Source organism: Channa argus, chromosome 5 (genome assembly GCF_033026475.1).
Source record: "Channa argus isolate prfri chromosome 5, Channa argus male v1.0, whole genome shotgun sequence".
In the NCBI taxonomy this organism is placed as follows: domain Eukaryota; kingdom Metazoa; phylum Chordata; class Actinopteri; order Anabantiformes; family Channidae; genus Channa; species Channa argus.
This window is the reverse complement of record NC_090201.1, coordinates 23,224,662-23,245,934: the sequence shown is the minus strand read 5'-3', so window position 1 is coordinate 23,245,934 and position 21,273 is coordinate 23,224,662. Positions and strand designations below refer to the sequence as shown.

Here is a 21,273-nt window from a genome sequence, read left to right as displayed (position 1 = left end):
AAAAAAAAAATAAAAAAATTTTCTCTGTATGTTATACTGGAGTTTTGTTCGCCCAGTTTATAACTGATAGGACAAAAATTAGATAATTGATTCTTTCCCCACTTAAAAGTGACTTCAATTGCTGATGTAAATCATTTATACAACCTTTTGCAATTTAAAGTTTACACTACCAATAAGCTGGCTCGATAGTTCTGTGTCTGAGAAATTATAAGGTGTATGAGGGAGTAGAATGGAACATACAAAGGTCGTCAGCTGAGTTTAGAGCTTTATGATCAGCAGCTATTTCTGTGTGAACAATCTAATAAAAAGTCCATCCTATCTTCATCGTGTCTATTTAGACTAAAGGTGACATGAACAAGGTTTTATGTTTTGAAGCCAGAGTCCCATTAACCCGTTTCTCTTCATGGTCTGGATCCCCTGTCCCACAGGGCTCTGTGAGTGAGTTTTCTCTGCTTTCCCACACTCTGTCCTTTCACCGAGAGAACAATAGAAGTGTGTCGCATTGCACATCACAATAGTGACATTTTTAAAGGGGAGAACATTATACTTATACATTTTATTGAAACACCTCATGCATATTACAAAAGAATCATGCAGCATCCGATTTTGTGTTGTTGGATTGTTTCCGATTCACTTATATCATTGACATAAAAACAAAACTGCATAAAAAACAATTCAGTTCAGATTCCTCAGCCATCTTGCTGCAACATCATCAGTTTATATATTTATAGGCAACTTTAATTTAATATTTGTCAGGTGCCTGGTAATATGACAGTCAAAGCATTTCTTCATTTTCATAAACAGGCCAAAGAAAAATTATAAAAGGGGTTGTTTATTCAACAAGGTGCAATAATCCACACAAAAAAGTAAAGACCTTCAATAACAGGTGATGATGCATCACAACGACAAGTTGTAGGTTTCTACAAGACACTGTACTCAGAGAGAGTAAGGGAACAACTGTCTTTATAAAAGACAATTTACAGTATTTGAGGACACAGTGCTCACGGTTCTTTGACATTTTTCCAAATGGATCCAATATTTGTTCAATATGAACAAATTCAAAAAGACATACTGAACATCAGGTCATATCAGTCAGTTACGGTTACATTGTCTCTAAAACGACAACACTGTGACATTAAACAAGTCTTTTTACAATAAAAGAAAAACACATGGATCTTAAAACAGATGATTTTTCAGTAATCAGCTGAAGTTAGAACAAATCCACTATGAAAAATGTTTTAGAAAACAGCAATAATTTTGATCAAAATGATCATGAGTATTTAAGAGTCAGTAATTATCAACATTACATTATATTTTACACATTCATTATGAATAGTGAATTCTAAAAGTATCACAGAAAAATTGTGATATCTAATAAACATTCTTTTTTTAAAAAGAGGTTAAACGTTTGGATCTACAACAGATCAGGATTTAGTAATCAGATAGATTAATATTTCATGCCACATGCATGAGAGAACATTTTTTTACCTAACTGGAAAAATATATTTTACAGTTTCACTGTGAACATTTAATTAGAAAGGTATCACAGAAAAATTGTGATATGAAATAACCCCATTTGGAAAAAAGAATCAAATAATTGGATCTACAAAAGATCAGATATTAGTAATCAGAGATTGATTGAATTCATGCAACATGCATAAGAGAAGAATTTCTTTCTCGAAAGATATTGTTTATGTCATTTCAATAGAAAATCAAAATACACACGCTTCTGTTTATACTGAAGAACAATAATATTATAAAAACCCAGTTCCAGTAATCTGTGACCAATGTGGTCGTCTCAGTTTGTTTTGCTGGTGACTCCAGTCGGTAGGTGTCTACCACGGCCTCCAGAGGGCGCTACTGACTGGACTCTTCTCTTTATTCATGCGGGTCTGGACATTAGAGCTCAGAGGACAGAAGTCAGAGGAAAACTGCAGTTTCCTGAGGTGGTTTACCAGTCTTCTCTGCAGTTGGTTTTGATGCTGCAGTCATCTCAGGAAGCAAACTGTCATCTCCAGGATGTCAGCTTTCTCCAGCTTGGAGTCTGGCTGCTGTTTGAGGAACTCTGGACCCAGGAGAGACTTGAGCTGCTCAATGCTGCTGTTGATTCGCTCTCGGCGTAACTTCTCCACCTGAGGTTTTCTGAGCTGCACAGAGAAGAACAAAGTCATTCATTAACCTATTCAGTAGTACAGTATTAATGTGAACAAATCCAATATGTTATGATTGATGTTAAAGTCTGGTTGAGTCTTGAATTTACCTTGTGGGTCAGAGTCAGATGCTCCTGAGAACTGGTCATTGCTGCAGTGATTGTAGGTGCCATGTCTGCATCTGTGTGCTGTAGAGGTCTCTGTAGAGAGAATGTGATCTCTGCTGGCTTCATCCCTCCTATTTATGGTCCCACATCTCCATATGAATGTGTGGGTCTTGGTCTGGCTGCAGTTTCCCACAGTGTCAGCCAATCAGAGAGCAACACCAGACAATAAGCCATGTGGAACAGCAACATGCTAAATGGTGTTACATTGCCCAGGGGACAATAGTTAGATCTCAGGGGAACAGATGGAGGACTGGGGGGGTGATGGAGGGACTCATGGAGCTCTGTCTGAATCTGGGAAAGTGGTGACCCTGTCGAAAGAGCAGATCTCCTGCCTGATGCTGAGATCAATGACTTTGATCACACGCTGATCATCGTATCATACATGGATAAATAGCCTTTGGTCTATGTTGTAATGTATAAAATACATGTAGGATACATATAAATATCTGAACTAAGTGAATAGGAATTGTTATATTTTGCATTTAGTCAAATCCCAAAAGGCAGCAGCTCTTTTTAATTATACATTTTATTCACATAGATCATCAAGGAGGTGATATGAAGAGGAGTTCTACAACATATTGTAATACAGTAAGAGGTGTATTAAAGAATCTAAACTAAACACAGGACAGTCATTATGCTGCTGTCCAGATCAGTCATTGGACACGTGCCTTGAAGACGCTGTGAGTAACAAGTTGATCCCAGTTTCCCACACTGACTCCATGTGCTGTGACCAATGAACCACAAAGGAACCGGTGTGACAGATGCTGGCTGTGTGTTGTTATAGCAACAGAGTCTGACATCACCAACCATCTGGAGGGAAAGGTTCCTATTGGCTGGCTCAGTTGTATTATTTGAAATCAGTGGTAAATAACATTTGAATTCCTGAAGTGTGCCAAATCCGTTTGGGGAACATTTGGGCTGCTGGTGCACTGCATGCCATTCACACTCAGCTCTGCTCTTTCCCCTCCTCTGTCCATTTGCAAATAATCGGCATGTGCCCTGCAACCAAAGCCCTTTCTGAAACGTTTGTACACAAGCAGTGTGTGGGTACTGTTGCCCGTCACCGTCAAAACTATGTAATTTCCAGATAATGTAGCTAAATGTTTACAGTTTTAGTTTTAGACACATCAAGTGTCTGATGGCATTGGATTGGGATACAGAAGGCCACAAATGGCCATCAGACACTTGATGTGTCTAATATACAAATTTAGAAAACGTAAGAAAATCTAACTTATAATAGATCACAGTTTTCTTTCTAACAACAAGCTTGAATTGATCCTCAAACTGAAAAACCACAACACTGTCACTTTTAAGAACCACAAACACAGAAGCTGTTCATCTCTCACTAATTGAGAGATAACAAAAATAGCATTGGCTCTTGTTTCACCAGTGCACGATGTGCAGGAACAATTTACGTGCGTCTTGCTGCATTCACATTAGATAGACAACAATGTGGGGCTCTGTTTGAAGGGAGGGGCGGTCAGGTATAAACCCGTCACAGTGTGATGGAAAATCAAGTATTATTAAATAATGATTCAATTTAATCCTTAGCATTTTAGTTATAATAGCCACTTGTATTCAGTGTACTTTTAAAGAATGTTTAAAGATTGTATGTTGTCCAAACTTTGTCTCATATACATGTTTTGTCTTGAAGTGTTTGCAGAACTGCTGCAAGGTCAGTTCTTGTCTAACAGCAGACCATCCCACACTGACTCTGACCCAGAGTCACTCCATGCTGAGAGGTGCTTATTAAAGTGCTGGAAAGGGAAAAGGCTTCCATAAAGGGAGAAAGGGCCGTGGGCAGTGTCCTGAGGGTGGAGGATGGTCTGCCCAGCAACAGAAGGCTATAAAACCATGTGTGAATGTATGAAGTTTAGAACTGCATAGGATGGAGAATTGAAACTCTGTCGATGTACTTCTCTCGTGCAAGATAATCAAACCCTAAAAGACACCTGGATGTTGAAGCTTCTTTACTGATTACACCTGAAGTGTCTAGGACCAGATATAGTCATTTATTGCCATGACACACAGTAAAACATATAAAGCTTTGAGTTGTCTAACTTATTGTTATTCTTCAGATAATAATAAATAAATAATAATAACAATTTGGTGGTTTTTTTGCCATTAGGTTTGTTTATTTATTAGGACAGTGTTTCATAGAAAGTATAAGAGCTTCAATGAGAGGAGGTGATGATACATCACAATAGAAAACAAAAGTAAAAATGCAGCTTAAAAGAGATCACATCAATCATTAAAATGAAACAAAAAAAACTAAAACTGTGACAGTAAAGCATGTAGATCTTACAACAGATCAGTTTTCACTAATATATGCATCATATATTGTAGTGATTTAACAATACGTAACATGCAGTGAAGCATAAGATGTCACTGGAAAGTTATATCTTGATAAAAATCAAACTTTATCGTATAGATCTTCTAACAGATCCATTCACATATACACAAAATTATAAGGCTAAAAAAAATAAAAACCAGAGAGCTATAATAACTATTGCTGATGTAGTCAGAATGGATTTATGCAACATGCATGACAAAGTGTTCACTTTCTTATCTTAAGATGTTGTTGCTTTCATTTCCATAGGAAATGACATAGTGGAACAACACACAACAGAAAACCTTCTGTTCATACAGAAAAATAAAACATCTTTGAGAAATCAGTTCCAGTAATCTTTGACCAATGTGGTCATCTCAGTTTTTCAGTTGGTAAATTATTTGCAGTTTATCAATCTTTCGTATAAATTCCTATATGTGTCCTTTCACATTTATTTCCATAGGAAATGTTGTTTTTCTCAACGAGAAAGATTAAAAATAAACAGTAAAGTAAACAGCTTCTGTTTAGGAACAAGTCCTTCATTTCATAGAATTCTCTCTCACTAATCTTTGACCAATGTGGTCGTCTCAGTTTGCAACTTGATGAAGGAGGTTCCTCCTGAAGTTGAAGCAGCATTTTGCAGTTTCCATAGGAAACGTTTCCCTCACTAAGAACATTTGAAATAAACGCTTCAATAAACAGATTTCTGTTCATACAGAAAAACAAGTCCTTACATTTAGAATTCAGTTCCAGTAATCTGTGACCAATGTGGTCGTCTCAGTTTGTCTGCTGGTGACTCCAGTCTGTAGGTGTCTACCACGGCCTCCAGAGGACGCTGCTGACTGGACTCTTCTCTTTACTCATGCGGGTCTGGACATTAGAGTTTAGAGGACAGAAGTCAGTCTGTCAACACTGCACTTTGTTGAAGTGGTTCAGCAGTTTTCTCTGCAGTTGGTTCTGCTGCTGCACCTGTGTCTGCACCCAGGAGAGACTTGAGCTGCTCAATGCTGCTGTTGATTCGCTCTTTGCGTAACTTCTCCACCTGAGGTTTTCTGAGCTGCACAGAGAAGAACAAAGTCATTAATTAACCTATTCAGGAGAACAGTACTAAGATGAACAAATTCAATATGTTATGATTGATGTTAAAGTCTGGTTGAGTCTTGAATTTACCTTGTGGGTCAGAGTCAGATGCTCCTGAGAACTGGTCATTGCTGCAGTGATAGTAGGTGCCATGTCTGCATCTGTGTGCTGTAGAGGTCTCTGTGGAGAGAATCTGATCTCTGCTGGCTTCATCCCTCCTATTTATGGTCCCACATCTCCATATGAATGTGTGGGTCTTGGTCTGGCTGCGGTTTCTCACAGTCTCAGCCAATCAGAGAGCTCAGTAAGACAATAAATGGGGCAACAGGCTGAATGGTGTTTTTTGCCTGGGTGAATATGGTCAGGTCTCTGGGGAGCAGGTGGAAGTTTGGTCACTAAAGGACTCAAAAAGCTTTGTGTGAATCTGAGAAAGTTGCCCTTTATTGAGAGTCAATCTGCGGCCTCATGGCAAGACCATCGCTTTTACTTTTTAGTAAACATTAGATTTAGCATTTTGCCGTGCAGGCCAGTGAGGCTGAAAGGCTGAACCAGCTGTTTCCTGAAGTGTGCCAGATTCCTTTGGACAACAGTCGATTTCTGCTACGGTCAAAGATGCTAATAATGCACAACTTGTTTCTCCACAGTTTCGCAACAGTGTTTATTAAAAGATAAGCTTCAGCTTTTCCCTGAAAAGTACGATCATATATCACAAGTCGAAATACTTATATTTTAACTTCTAAATAACAAAGATTTTTGTAAAATTTTTAATACAAAACTGTTCCTGAAGTTATCTTCTTGTGCAGAGATGCTGTGCAGGGTGTAGCACCTGCAAGGAGAAGCAGTGCTGGGTGAGGAAGAGCAAAATCAATTCAAGTGTCACTCTACTGCTACTTTAACCTGCACATTTTCTTTTGTTAATGTGTAAACATGAAACATGGGAATGGAATGTTACTGTAGGAAGAAAAAGTCAAAGTATAGTAATTGATTTGCAAAAAAATCAAGGTCTTTCCATTTCAGGAGCCAGAGTCCCTTTAATCTCTTTCTCTTTAGGGCAAAGGTCCTGATCCTTTGTCACTCGGGGCTCTGTGAGAGAGTTTCCTCTGGTTTCCCACACTCTGTCCTTTCACTGCACAAACAATATAAGTGTGTCATATCGAGCATCACAATAGATACGATAAGAAAATGCTAACAAAAATGTTGTAAATGTATATCTTCTTATTTGGATTGATTGATTGATTGTTGGGAGGAAGGCAGGGACAATGATGGAGACTACTATTAAACATTTCAAACCCCAGAGAAAAGTTTAACAGCTAAAAGTGAATTTTCATCCTTATAGAAGTAGCACAGTGAGTCACAATAAAATCTGAAAATCACATCCACTCGTTTTCACTGTACTCAGTGACTAAATGAACAATTTTCCTTATAACAGACCGTGTACTGCTTAAGTATTTATTCATTAAGACTTTAGTAAGAAAAAACTAAAAGTAATGAAAACTGAACTCTCAGCAGATCACACAATGTTTAATAACCACAAATTAGACGCGGCTTTCAAATTGTAGAATTACAGTCGCTTTAAAATGACACATGTGACATTAAATAATACTTTTATTATGATCGGATCTTAAAACAGATCATTTTTAAACAAAGTTATTTAAAAACACAATATGGAGTCTTGGAGTTTTTTTTTTACATTTCAAAGAACCCAACAAATTATCTCTGGCAAACATTAATATTGCTCTTCCATTAAGATGAACATAAATGATTCTAAATTGTAAATTTTTCCATTGTAAATACAAAGTATATTTTTTTCCAGTAAGTTTGGCAGCCAGATGCAGACACATCAGCAGGATGGGCACAATCAGGGTTGTGATGGAAAACGATTGTTGGCACTTTCCTGATTGATCTGTAGAAACGTGACACTAATGACCATTTAAAAACAACTTTCTGTCTATTTTTTAAGAAAAAAGTCCCCCTGGTGTCCAGCTGTGACAGGTGTGTCCTCTGCCTTGTGGTGGATGTGGGTAGAAAGTTGCTCCCAGTTTCCCACGCTGAGTCTTAGGATGATGTGGTCAGTGCACCACAAAAGAACTTTGAAAGGAGCTTTTGTGATGGAGGCTGCTCGTGTGCTGTGACACAGACAGAGCCTGACGTCACCAACCATCTGGAGGGAAACACCCTCATTGGTTGACTCTAAACTTAAGAAAATGTCCACTGTCAACAATTATACAACACTGCTGTACTTTATACAATTTGTAGTTTAAATATTTCAATCCCTAAAACATTGATGCCTATTTTTCTTTCAAATGTACCAATATTTGTGTTTATTTGAAGGTGGTGGAGGTGGAGGCAGCTGTTTTCTGAAGTGTGCCGAACCCCACAGGACAATCGGTGTCTGCTGGTGGGGTTAATGACGCAAATCAACTTGAACTGTGAGTCTTCTTCAGAGCTTTCCCACACTTACTCCACTGAATAAAATTAGCTAAAGCGTCTAGTCAGAACATGCAAGACTAGCATCGATTTATTGACTTCACAGAACATTTCTTTTATAGAACACAAAGGCTTCTAATAATGTCATTTGTAAACCCAAAAACAAATGTCTACAGCAGTAAATGTTACAGGCCAGAAGAGGAATTATTCCTGGAAAGTTAACAATGACAGAAAAAAAAAATGCAAAAATAGGTTTTGAATACGCAGAAACCACATACCTAAATAATATTCACATTTTGAAATACGCTCTATTTTATCTCACTGGTGTTGTCGGAGTGTTTGTCAGCACCTTAGGAGAACATCAGCTTCATTATATTTCAGGATATCGTGGTTTGCAATTGGCAAGTTGTGATCTGATGTTTACAGATGTTTTTTTTTTTTAAATATACTGTCATAATCGTTTTTGTCAGTATTTTCTTTACTGTTGTATAAAATATAATTATCACTATAAAAACTGTCTCTTTAGGACGCTAGCCTTAATTTATTACCCCTTGGTTTCCTTTGGGTCCCACAATCTGTCCTTTTATGGCTTTTGCTGGAGTTTAATAGGAGAAGAAGAAGCTAGAGTATTTTAAATGTGTGTCCTCTTCTACTTGAAAACTCATTTGAACAGTTTCACCGTCCAACATACCGACCTAACAATTTTACAACAATTATGATATGAGCACATTTGCCACAAAAATGTGAACACTTGGTTTGATGACTTGCTTTGACTCCATTTATTAAAAACTGTGATATGTGATGACAGTTCTTCAAATAGTCCACACGAACCCTAAATCTACGCTTTCATTTGAACTACAAGGTTTTATTTAATGGTCAGAAAATTTCCTTCCAGCACTGAACCATGGAGTGACAACAGATTCAAACATAAAACTTCAAGGATTTGTCCCTCCACACTAAACTGTTGGTGAGCATTTAAAAAAGAGACACGTGAGCTCAAAATTAAGTAAAATTAATTTTTATTTACACAAACTCGGTGATAAAATATGAAATGTTCAAATGAAGGCAGATATGTCATATGATGATACATCACAACAATAACTTGGTAACATCTCCAAGGCACAGCGTACTCAAAATGAGCAGAGGAATGGTCGTCTTTACAAAAGATGAGAAAATGAGAATAATCTGCACTTCATAATAAATGCAAATACTAAAACACAAAGAAAACGGGATCTTAGAACAAGATCAGGTTAACACGACCACAAAGTGGTCATTTAAATACAGTATCATGTAAAATCAATACAGTTTTATAAAAATATTCAGTGACATTACAGTATTTCATAGTTTTAGGTCAACAAACAACCCAGAAAACAACAAAAGATAAAAATACATCTTGATATAGTAACAGACCAATTCTCTGCAATTTGAGTAATTTGAGATAAACTCTCCACATGGTGGTCGAACACAGTTTTTGATCAAAATGATCACTGACACTCAAGAAGTCATACACTTCTTTTTATCAGATATCACCACAAAATGATGTATAGTATTTCATTCTTTAGCAGTGGACTCCCATTCACTTCACATCACTGTTGTTTCTCTATTTCCATAGGAAAATATTCAAAATAAACAGTAAAGTAAACAGCTTCTGTTTAGGAACAAGTCCTTCATTTCATAGAATTCTCTCACTAATCTTTGACCAATGTGGTCGTCTCAGTCTGCAACTTGATGAAGGAGGTTCCTCCTAAAGTTGAAACATCAATTTGCACTTTCCATAGGAAATGTTTCCCTCACTAAGAACGTTTGAAATAAACGGTTCAATAAACAGATTTCTGTTCATACAGAAAAACAAGTCCTTACATTTAGAATTCAGTTCCAGTAATCTGTGACCAATGTGGTCGTCTCAGTTTGTCTGCTGGTGACTCCAGTCTGTAGGTGTCTACCACGGCCTCCAGAGGGCGCTGCTGACTGGACTCTTCTCTTTACTGATGCGGGTCTGGACATTAGAGCTCAGAGGACAGAAGTGAGTCTGTCTCAGGTCCTGATCAGAGGAACACTGCACTTTGTTGAAGCTGTCCAGCAGTCGTCTCTGGGTCTGTGTCTTCACCTCCTCTTTGGACAGGAAGTGCACCACCTCTTGGACACACCTGGAGTAGCCCTGGTTGACAGCTGCTGAGTCCACAGCTTGATGCTGCTGCTGCAGTCGTCTCAGGAAGCAAACTGTCATCTCCAGGATGTCAGCTTTCTCCAGCTTGGAGTCTGGCTGCTGTTTGAGGAACTCTGGGCCCAGGAGAGACTTGAGCTGCTCAATGCTGCTGTTGATTCGCTCTCGGCGTAACTTCTCCACCTGAGGTTTTCTGAGCTGCACAGAGAAGAACAGAGTCATTAATGAACTTATTCTGCGGTACAGTATTAATGTGAACAAATTCAATATGTTATGATTGATGTTAAAGTCTGGTTGAGTCTTGAATTTACCTTGTGGGTCAGAGTCAGATGCTCCTGAGAACTGGTCATAGCTGCAGTGATAGTAGGTGCCATGTCTGCATCTGTGTGCTGTAGAGGTCTCTGTGGAGAGAATCTGATCTCTGCTGGCTTCATCCCTCCTATTTATGGTCCCACATCTCCATATGAATGTGTGGGTCTTGGTCTGGCTGCAGTTTCTCACAGTCTCAGCCAATCAGAGAGCTCAGTAAGACAATAAATGGGGCAACAGGCTGATTGATCTTATGGCCTGATGGACAATAGATAATACATAGGTCTCCAGGGAACAGGTGGTGGGCTGGAAAATGACTGAGGGACTCACAGAGGTCTCTGTGAATCTGGGAAAGTGGTGACCCTGTAGAAAGAGCAGATCTGATGCCTGATGCTGAGATCAATGACTTTGACTCAGCACACTCTCATCATCCCATCACATCACATAAATGAACTGCAGTGTATAGTTTGACTAAAATATGTTTTTTCTAATGGAGCTTTTTACATTTGTATACTGAAGCCGTGCATTTACAGTCCAGTTAGACGTTTTATTTTAAAACATTTCATCACTTTTGTAAGTTTCAATCTTCTAAGGACACTGTGTGTTTGTAGTACACTTTTTCAAACAGACTAATGCTCAAGTGGTTCTTAAAATATACATAAAACCCATCATCACTCTGCGTTCTAGTTTTTCTGCCTTGGGCCTCAATTCAGTGCGATTGTGTTTCCCACACAGACTCCCTGAATGGTGAGGTCACTGAACCACAAAGGGCATGAATGGAGCTTCTGTGACCGATCCAAGACGTGTGTTGTAGTAGAAAAGGAGCTATGATGTCACAAAACATCTGGAGGGAAAGGACATCATTGGCTGACAACAGCAGCTGGGAACTTTGAAATTATGCTAAACATTGTATCACAAAAGTATCATCTGATTTAACACATCTTTAGTGTACTTGAAGTTACCGTCATACTTTTTTGGAACATCTCACCATTACAGACTCTTTGTCAGACCCAACTTTCAGCTGAGAATGGGAGGTTGAAGCACCGGATTGTCAGACATGTGCCAAATCCCTTTGGAGAATTGTTGGCTGCTGGATCAAAGACACTAATTAGGCTGATCTCCACTCTCACGAGTTTTCTCACACTCTGTCTAATAAAAGAAGTGTGTAAGAAACAAATGTGCCTAAATCCTAATGGTCCTTTTGCTGAGAAGCATGGCACAAAAACCCTAAGACTGTTTTCTCTAACAAACAGTGGAAGTAATCAAAACAAGCAGACATTTTTATTTCCCTGTTAATTTTCATTTTAACTCATTATTCATGTACCTTGTTCACATAATGTTTTTATTTCTTATTTAGTTCACAGCTTCGGTCATGGAACTACAGTTTAATGAACAAAGAAGGGCACTGACATTTGTGACTTTGCAGATCAAATCACGTTTGGTGACCAATTGATACACAAAGGCAATAAATTGCGGGACTCTGAGTGAGTTTCCTCTGGTTTCCCACACTCTGTCCTTTCACTGCAGGGACAATAGAAGTGTGTCTGACTATCCATCACATTAGCTATAGCGTGTCATCTCTTCAAAGGGGAAAAAGCTTCAGTCCAAACCTAATCCATATAAAACGAATGACAAAAAAATACCTTCTTATTTAAGCATTTCTTTGTTTAGATTCCCACAGTCATGTTAGGTAACCAAAGTTACTCTGTTTTCTGATTTGATTTGATTTCAATTATTTTTTTTAATGAATGGTAGGGATGGTGATGGAAACTGACTGAAACTACTTAAAAAGTAAAAAGTATGTGTATTATTATTATAAAAATGTTAAATAAGACACACGCACCACATTTTTAAGTTTTTAAGTTGAAATTGTCAGAAAGGTGATAATTGTACTATGTGTTTATTATTCAGGAAATGCATTATATCAAAAAGTGGTTTTGATGTTTTGGCCACCCCTTTTTTAAAATCAGTGTGATGCATTAATGTAGCTGTTGAATCCTTCTCTGCTTAACTTCTCCACCAGATGCCTTTTTTTTTATTTAAAGTTGGGAGCATCATTGATGTATTTACTCTGAAAAATAGTGTCAGCAAGAGCAAACTCAGTCTCCCATAAATTACGTTTAGGTCATGCAATTACTTCATGGGTCAGCGGGAGATGCTCCTGAAAATGTACGATTGCTGCAGAAATTGTATGTCCCATGTTTGGATCTGTGTGCTGTAGCTGTCTCTGTAGAGATAATCTGATCTCTGATGGCTTCATCCCTCCTTTTAATACTCCCACATCTCCATATGAATTTGTTGATCTCGGAGCTTTTCACATTTCACACAGTTGACACACAGAACTGTGTGTGGTAAACCACTTTTTCTTAGTCATAAAAGTAGGACAGTGGTCGTCTAGATCTCAGGGGGAGCAAGTGATCCTGAGCGGTAACCCCGCAGAGAGAGAGAGATCTTGTGTCTGATGCGGAGATCACTGACCCGTCTTTTATAATATTTTTGGTGTATTTTTATTGTTTAAATTGGCATTTTTGGTTTCTAAACATAAAATTTTCAGTGGTGCAAGGAAGTTGCAAGCAATATTGCAGACAGATGTCCTTGGTTTTTAAACTGACACACAGTCTTCCTGGTGTCCATAAGTGACAGGTGTGTCCTCTGTCTTGTGGATGTGGGTAGAAAGTTGCTGCCGGTTTCCCACACCGAGTCTTTGGATGATGTGCTCAGTGCACCACAAAAGAACTCTGAAAAGAGCTTTTGTGATGGAAACTGGTCGTGTGCTTTAGTAAAGGCAGAATCTGATGTCACCGACCATCTGGAGGGAAACACCCTCATTGGTTGATTCTGAAGTTTAAATGCAATACAAGAATGCATCTAGTGCCATCAATAAGACTAAACTGGCATCGGCATTATGTGATTCTGCAGTTTGCAAGTCTAGAAAATCAAATGAATGCAAGGTTTGTATTTAAAGTTTGTCAGATTGTTTTAATCAGTTTGTAATGTCTCTACATGTGAGTGGGCGGTGGAGGCAGCTGTTTTCAGAGGTTTTACAAATTCCTGTGGACAAAAAGATCGCTGGTGTGCCCAAAGATGCAAATCTCCTTGATCTCTGACTCTTCTTTCCCGCACTTTGTCCACTCAGTGAAAGTCGCATGCAAGTCCTTCGGGCCACATGTCAAAGTGTCCAACAACACGCTGAAATCAATGTAGCAGTGCCATCAAACTTGTGCAGCTGTCTTACTACAATCTCCCATTGGGATTAATGAAAATATGTCAACGTCAAACACACACACACGTCGAATAATAAATATAAATCCAATAAATGTTACAGGGCTTCAGAGTATATATGGTTTTTATGCATAAAGATCATCTTCGCATTTAAAATGTACTTTTTCATCTCACTGTATGAAAACTAGGTTTTATGAAAATAATTGTTCCGAAATTTGGAAACAAATAAGCTCCTTTACAATTATGGTTAATGCAAGAAATCATGTTTTGTAATTGATATCTTTTAAACTAATTCTTGAGAATATTGTAGACCAAAATTACAGTCTTAACCAGTCCTCGTTACTGTTAATAGTTATCTGTCGTACAAAATAATAGTATATTGTTTTACTCGATAAGAAACTGTTTTCTGTCTTGATTTAAACTACAAGGTAAAGTTTACTTAAAGTACTCATGTGTCCTATTTCAACCATGTAGTAGCCATAAACCAATTTGTCAAATGTAAAATGATAAACAATAACATCTAAGTGATGTTTCCATCATCACTGCAGTGTGGCCAAGCATTTAAAGAAGAAGCTTATGGGCTCAAAATGCAGTGGAATCAAATATTTATTTAATTTTTTTATTTTTTTCACAAACACACTGATAAAGAGGGAAATGTATAAGTGGAGGCAGATAAATGTGATGATACATCACAACAACACCTTGGGAACATCTCCAAGGCACAGTGTACTCAAAATGAGTGGATGGACAGTCGTCTTTACAAGAGACATCCAGAGTATGACATTAAACATCACACACTCGTACATAATTAAGACTTTTTTCAAAGTACGAATAGTCTGCACTTTATCACAAATTCAAAAAAAGGGAAAAATCCTTAGAACAGAACAAATTAACATGATCACAAAGTGATGTAAGCAGCTCTGCACCTTTTGATCAACACAGACTTTAACAGTATCAGGTTCATAAACAAACCTTTCAGAGTCAAAATTGGATCTAATAACAGTCAAATTCTCTGTATTAAAATTAGGCTGAACCTTCCACACAGTGGATGATCAAAGATTTTGACCAAACTGATCTCTGATATTTAAGAAGTCATATACTTCATTTCTTCAAGTTTCACCACTACAAACTGATGTACATTTTTTATACTTTCTAGGTAAATGCTGAGATGCTTTGATACATGCAGCATATGTGACAAAGGTTCTTTCTTAACCTCAGAGATATCACATATGTTTCTCTATTTCCACAGGAAATGTTGTTTTTCTCAATGACAAATATTAAAAATAAACAGTAAAATAAACAGCTTCTGTTTAGAAACAAGTCCTTCATTTCATAGAATTGTCTCTCACTAATCTTTGACCAATGTGGTCGTCTCAGTCTGCAACTTGATGAAGGTTCCTCCTAAAGTTGAAACATCATTTTGCAGTTTCCATAGGAAATGTTTCCCTCACTAAGAACGTTTGAAATAAACGGTTCAATAAACAGATTTCTGTTCATACAGAAAAACAAGTCCTTACATTTAGAATTCAGTTCCAGTAATCTGTGACCAATGTGGTCGTCTCAGTTTGTCTGCTGGTGACTCCAGTCTGTAGGTGTCTACCACGGCCTCCAGAGGGCGCTGCTGACTGGACACTTCTCTTTACTCATGCGGGTCTGGACATTAGAGCTCAGAGGACAGAAGTGAGTCTGTCTCAGGTCCTGAGCAGAGGAACACTGCACTTTGTTGAAGCTGTCCAGCAGTCGTCTCTGGGTCTGTGTCTTCACCTCCTCTTTGGACAGGAAGTGCACCACCTCTTGGACACACCTGGAGTAGCCCTGGTCGACAGCTGCTGAGTCCACAGCTTGATGCTGCTGCTGCAGTCGTCTCAGGAAGCAAACTGTCATCTCCAGGATGTCTGCTTTCTCCAGCTTGGAGTCTGGCTGCTGGTTGAGGAACTCTGGACCCAGGAGAGACTTGAGCTGCTCAATGCTGCTGTTGATTCGCTCTCTGCGTAACTTCTCCACCTGAGGTTTTCTGAGCTGCACAGAGAAGAACAAAGTCATTACTTAACCTATTCAGGAGAACAGTATTAATGTGAACAAATTCAATATGTTATGATTGATGTTAAAGTCTGGTTGAGTCTTGAATTTACCTTGTGGGTCAGAGTCAGATGCTCCTGAGAACTGCTCTTTACTGCAGTGATTGTAGGTGCCATGTCTGCATCTGTGTGCTGTAGAGGTCTCTGTAGAGAGAATCTGATCTCTGCTGGCTTCATCCCTCCTATTTATGGTCCCACATCTCCATATGAATGTGTGGGTCTTGGTCTGGCTGCGGTTTCTCACAGTCTCAGCCAATCACAGAGCTCAGTAAGACAATAAATTGGACAGTGGGCTGAATGCTGTTACTGCCAGGGGACAATAGTTGGATCCCTGGAACAGGTGGAGAGGAGTGGGAGGTGGTTAATGAATAGATGAAGCTCTGTGTGAATCTGGGAAAGTAGTGACCCTGTAAGAAGAACAGATCTACTGCCTGATGTTGAGATCAATTACTGAGCACACGCCAATCCTCCCATCACTTTTTCTAGAGTGAGTCATTTGTACAGTTTAAAAAAAACACAGGTTAACTTTTTTATACGTGACAATTTTTAGTCACATGAACAAAAACATATTTTACTTTTGTGACGAATTGCAGCATTCTGACTTCAATGTGAGTGGAAAATTGTTCTGTAAAGTTTCCCATTTTAAAAATACCGAATTGACTTAAATCACTATCATAGAATTTTGCCATCCCATCATTATTAACAGCCGAAGTGTCAGCTGTGCAAGTTTTGGAAGGTTGAGGCACCTTTTAACTGAAGTGTGCCAGATCCCTGTGGAGCATTTCCCGGCTGGTGGGTTGAATATGCTTATCATTGTCAATTCAACTCTCGAGAGTTTTCTCACACTTCACTGTAAAAGAAGTCACCGTGGACGTGGTAATATATGTCAAATTGGTGACATTTGTTCACAGAAAAAGTCCACGGAGTCCCTTCTAATCGCTTTCCGTTTAGGGCAAAGGTCTTGATCTGCTATCCTTCAGTGCTCTGTGAGTGAGCTTCCTCTGGTTTCCCACACTCTGTCCTTTCACTGCAGGAACAATAGAAGTGTGTCTTATTATGCATCACAATAGATAAAGTGTGTGATGCTTTTAAAGTCGAAAGTGTTCGAGAATAAATGGCGCCATATAAATAGTAAGACCACACCATCGCAACATTACCTGTGTTTAGATCTACACTCATCAGGCATGTTATGGATCAAAAGTTACTGTGACCTGTGAATTTTCTGATGAGTTGTTTGACCATGGGACAAGGACGGAGACCTCTATGGATTCAATAAAAACTCAATATTGAAACATCTGTATATGAGTGTGTGGGTCTCTACCATGTTTGAGGTTCTTAGTTTTTAGCTGTTTGCATTTCTGTAAGACAATTGTTTAAAGCAAGTCATCATATTCTCAATGGACATGTTATTAGGAGACAGTAGTTTCCTTGATGTCAGGCGTCCCTGAGTTGGGACCTGTCTTTTGTATACATGGTTAAAGTGTGTGCAGTTTACCACGGTCTTCATTTTCATAATCACTGAAGAGCACTGTGCAGCAGGAAGATGGTTGACGGCAAAGGAATTTGTAAACGACATGAAACGTTCCTGATGTTCTTTATTTTAAAAATCAAAATATACGCATGCATCCAAACTGATGGAGTCTCCCTGGTGTCCAGCTGTGACAGGTGTGTCCTCTGCCTTGTGGTGGATGTGGGTAGAAAGTTTCTCCCAGTTTCCCACGCTGAGTCTTTGGATGATGTGGTCAGTGCACCACAAAAGAACTTTGAAAGGAGCTTTTGTGATGGAGGCTGCTCGTGTGCTGTGACACAGACAGAGCCTGACGTCACCAACCATCTGGAGGGAAACACCCTCATTGGTTGACTCTAAACTTAAGAAAATGTCCACTGTCAACAATTATACAACACTGCTGTACTTTATACAATTTGTAGTTTAAATATTTCAATCCCTAAAACATTGATGCCTATTTTTCTTTCAAATGTACCAATATTTGTGTTTATTTGAAGGTGGTGGAGGTGGAGGCAGCTGTTTTCTGAAGTGTGCCGAACCCCACAGGACAATCGGTGTCTGCTGGTGGGGTTAATGACGCAAATCAACTTGAACTGTGAGTCTTCTTCAGAGCTTTCCCACACTTACTCCACTGAATAAAATTAGCTAAAGCGTCTAGTCAGAACATGCAAGACTAGCATCGATTTATTAACTTCACAGAACATTTCTTTTATAGAACACAAAGGCTTCTAATGATGTCATTTGTAAACCCAAAAACAAATGTCTACAGCGGTAAATGTTACAGGCCAGAAGAGGGATTATTCATAATGTAAACACTGAAAGTCTTGAGTTCACAGAATCCACATGGATAAAACTGATTTGTTAAAATACTTTTTTTTTTACTACTCTGAGATTCATTATCAGAAACAGTCATCTAATAATTAGGAGATGTTGTCTGAAATCATGTTTTATAGTTGACATAAATAAATAAATGATAATGATAAAATACCAGTTGTTAGTAACATCTCTACTGTAATAGTGATCTGTTGTATATATTTATCTTTGGGGCACAGGTCTTGATCTCGTGACCCTTCAGGACTCTGTCAGCCCCACATTAAATTTAAAGAAATAAATACATATACACAAAATGGAGTTGGATTTGTTTGTTTTTGTTTATTTAGAAAAACTCAGTGATCACATCTGAGTTTTTTTCCACAGGAGGCAGATAAATGTGATGATACATCACAACAACACCTTGGGAACATCTCCAAGGCACAGTGTACTCAAAATGAGTGGAGGTACAGTCGTCTTTACAAAAGACATCCAGAGTATGACATTAAACATCACACACTCGTACATAATTAAGACTTTTTTCAAAGTACGAATAGTCTGCACTTTATCACAAATGCAAAAAAAAAAAAAGTCCTTAGAACAGAACAAATTAACATGATCACAAAGTGATGTAAGCAGCTCTGCACCTTTTGATCAACACAGACTTTAACAGTATCAGGTTCATAAACAAACCTTTCAGAGTCAAAATTGGATCTAATAACAGTCAAATTCTCTGTATTAAAATTAGGCTGAACCTTCCACACAGTGGATGATCAAAGATTTTGACCAAACTGATCTCTGATATTTAAGAAGTCATATACTTCATTTCTTCAAGTTTCACCACTACAAACTGATGTACATTTTTTATACTTTCTAGGTAAATGCTGAGATGCTTTGATACATGCAGCATCTGTGACAAAGGTTCTTTCTTAACCTCAGAGATATCACATATGTTTCTCTATTTCCACAGGAAATGTTGTTTTTCTCAACGAGAAATATTAAAAATAAACAGTAAAATAAACAGCTTCTGTTTAGAAACAAGTCCTTCATTTCATAGAATTCTCTCTCACTAATCTTTGACCAATGTGGTCGTCTCAGTCTGCAACTTGATGAAGGTTCCTCCTAAAGTTGAAACATCATTTTGCAGTTTCCATAGGAAATGTTTCCCTCACTAAGAACGTTTGAAATAAACGGTTCAATAAACAGATTTCTGTTCATACAGTAAAACAAGTCCTTACATTTAGAATTCAGTTCCAGTAATCTGTGACCAATGTGGTCGTCTCAGTTTGTCTGCTGGTGACTCCAGTCTGTAGGTGTCTACCACGGCCTCCAGAGGGCGCTGCTGACTGGACACTTCTCTTTACTCATGCGGGTCTGGACATTAGAGTTTAAAGGACAGAAGTCAGTCTGTCTCAGGTCCTGAGCAGAGGAACACTGCACTTTGTTGAAGTTGTCCAGCAGTCGTCTCTGGGTCTGTGTCTTCACCTCCTCTTTGGACAGGAAGTGCACCACCTCTTGGACACACCTGGAGTAGCCCTGGTTGACAGCTGCTGAGTCCACAGCTTGATGCTGCTGCTGCAGTCGTCTCAGGAAGCAAACTGTCATCTCCAGGATGTCAGCTTTCTCCAGCTTGGAGTCTGGCTGCTGTTTGAGGAACTCTGGACCCAGGAGAGACTTGAGCTGCTCAATGCTGCTGTTGATTCGCTCTCGGCGTAACTTCTCCACCTGAGGTTTTCTGAGCTGCACAGAGAAGAACAGAGTCATTAATGAACTTATTCTGCGGTACAGTATTAATGTGAACAAATTCAATATGTTATGATTGATGTTAAAGTCTGGTTGAGTCTTGAATTTACCTTGTGGGTCAGAGTCAGATGCTCCTGAGAACTGGTCATAGCTGCAGTGATAGTAGGTGCCATGTCTGCATCTGTGTGCTGTAGAGGTCTCTGTGGAGAGAATCTGATCTCTGCTGGCTTCATCCCTCCTATTTATGGTCCCACATCTCCATATGAATGTGTGGGTCTTGGTCTGGCTGCAGTTTCTCACAGTCTCAGCCAATCAGAGAGCTCAGTAAGACAATAAATGGGGCAACAGGCTGATTGATCTTATGGCCTGATGGACAATAGATAATACATAGGTCTCCAGAGAACAGGTGGTGGGCTGGAAAATGACTGAGGGACTCACAGAGGTCTCTGTGAATCTGGGAAAGTGGTGACCCTGTAGAAAGAGCAGATCTGATGCCTGATGCTGAGATCAATGACTTTGACTCAGCACACTCTCATCATCCCATCACATCACATAAAAGATAGAAGGAGGATGAACTGCAGTGTATAGTTTGACTAAAATAAGTTTTTTCTAATGGAGCTTTTTACATTTGTATACTGAAGCCGTGCATTTACAGTCCAGTTAGACGTTTTATTTTAAAACATTTCATCACTTTTGTAAGTTTCAATCTTCTAAGGACACTGTGTGTTTGTAGTACACTTTTTCAAACAGACTAATGCTCAAGTGGTTCTTAAAATATACATAAAACCCATCATCACTCTGCGTTCTAGTTTTTCTGCCTTGGGCCTCAATTCAGTGCGATTAGAAAGTTGCTCTTAGTTTCCCACACAGACTCCCTGAATGGTGAGGTCACTGAACCACAAAGGGCATGAATGGAGCTTCTGTGACCGATCCAAGACGTGTGTTGTAGTAGAAAAGGAGCTATGATGTCACAAAACATCTGGAGGGAAAGGACATCATTGGCTGACAATAGCAGCTGGGAACTTTGAAATTATGCTAAACGACTTAATCTGTCAGCAACTACAGCAAAGTTTCAGTTGGGGGTTGGATGTTGTTTCCTGACATGTGCCAAGTCCCTTTGGAGAATCATTGACTGCAGGACCCCACACTCTGTTAAAGAAATGTATATGGGCCAGAATCCAAATTGACATCTTGCTGCAAAGGATGACAGATTTTCATAGGGTTATGTTGCCGAACTGTGACATAAAAAAAGAGTGTTTTAATTATTTTACAAATAGGATTTCTTCA

The 21,273-nt window shown here is 38.8% G+C and overlaps 4 protein-coding genes across 4 annotated transcripts; all 4 read right to left on the bottom strand.

Moving 5' to 3' along the window:
* Positions 1–946: 946 nt before the first annotated feature.
* LOC137128195 (transcription factor HES-5-like) lies at positions 947–2,415 on the bottom strand. Its single transcript, XM_067506009.1, has 2 exons — positions 2,261–2,415; positions 947–2,147 (listed from the first exon to the last, which is right to left on the bottom strand). Exons 1-2 carry the CDS (start codon positions 2,381–2,383, stop codon positions 1,989–1,991), a joined length of 282 nt encoding a protein of 93 aa, XP_067362110.1. The 5' UTR covers positions 2,384–2,415; the 3' UTR covers positions 947–1,988.
* A 6,756-nt stretch (positions 2,416–9,171) lies between these two features.
* On the bottom strand, positions 9,172–11,317 carry LOC137128224 (transcription factor HES-5-like). The gene is made up of 2 exons (XM_067506051.1): positions 10,629–11,317; positions 9,172–10,515 (listed from the first exon to the last, which is right to left on the bottom strand). The coding sequence occupies exons 1-2, from the start codon at positions 10,749–10,751 to the stop codon at positions 10,093–10,095; spliced, it is 546 nt and encodes a 181-aa protein (XP_067362152.1). The 5' UTR covers positions 10,752–11,317; the 3' UTR covers positions 9,172–10,092.
* A 3,318-nt stretch (positions 11,318–14,635) lies between these two features.
* On the bottom strand, positions 14,636–18,369 carry LOC137128223 (transcription factor HES-5-like). The gene is made up of 2 exons (XM_067506050.1): positions 15,981–18,369; positions 14,636–15,867 (listed from the first exon to the last, which is right to left on the bottom strand). The coding sequence occupies exons 1-2, from the start codon at positions 16,101–16,103 to the stop codon at positions 15,445–15,447; spliced, it is 546 nt and encodes a 181-aa protein (XP_067362151.1). The 5' UTR covers positions 16,104–18,369; the 3' UTR covers positions 14,636–15,444.
* A 210-nt stretch (positions 18,370–18,579) lies between these two features.
* On the bottom strand, positions 18,580–20,360 carry LOC137127994 (transcription factor HES-5-like). Its single transcript, XM_067505622.1, has 2 exons — positions 20,097–20,360; positions 18,580–19,983 (listed from the first exon to the last, which is right to left on the bottom strand). Exons 1-2 carry the CDS (start codon positions 20,217–20,219, stop codon positions 19,561–19,563), a joined length of 546 nt encoding a protein of 181 aa, XP_067361723.1. The 5' UTR covers positions 20,220–20,360; the 3' UTR covers positions 18,580–19,560.
* Positions 20,361–21,273: the final 913 nt, after the last annotated feature.

What these genes read in the sequence shown, in the direction of transcription:
- LOC137127994 (XM_067505622.1), bottom strand. Translation starts at nt 20,219, where the DNA reads ATGAAGCCAGCAGAGATCAGATTCTCTCCACAGAGACCTCTACAGCAC. An exon ending in ATCTGACTCTGACCCACAAG is followed by an intron (nt 19,984 to 20,096) that starts GTAAATTCAAGA and finishes TTCTCTGTGCAG; the next exon opens with CTCAGAAAACCTCAGGTGGA.
- LOC137128195 (XM_067506009.1), bottom strand. Translation starts at nt 2,383, where the DNA reads ATGAAGCCAGCAGAGATCACATTCTCTCTACAGAGACCTCTACAGCAC. An exon ending in ATCTGACTCTGACCCACAAG is followed by an intron (nt 2,148 to 2,260) that starts GTAAATTCAAGA and finishes TTCTCTGTGCAG; the next exon opens with CTCAGAAAACCTCAGGTGGA.
- LOC137128224 (XM_067506051.1), bottom strand. Translation starts at nt 10,751, where the DNA reads ATGAAGCCAGCAGAGATCAGATTCTCTCCACAGAGACCTCTACAGCAC. An exon ending in ATCTGACTCTGACCCACAAG is followed by an intron (nt 10,516 to 10,628) that starts GTAAATTCAAGA and finishes TTCTCTGTGCAG; the next exon opens with CTCAGAAAACCTCAGGTGGA.
- LOC137128223 (XM_067506050.1), bottom strand. Translation starts at nt 16,103, where the DNA reads ATGAAGCCAGCAGAGATCAGATTCTCTCTACAGAGACCTCTACAGCAC. An exon ending in ATCTGACTCTGACCCACAAG is followed by an intron (nt 15,868 to 15,980) that starts GTAAATTCAAGA and finishes TTCTCTGTGCAG; the next exon opens with CTCAGAAAACCTCAGGTGGA.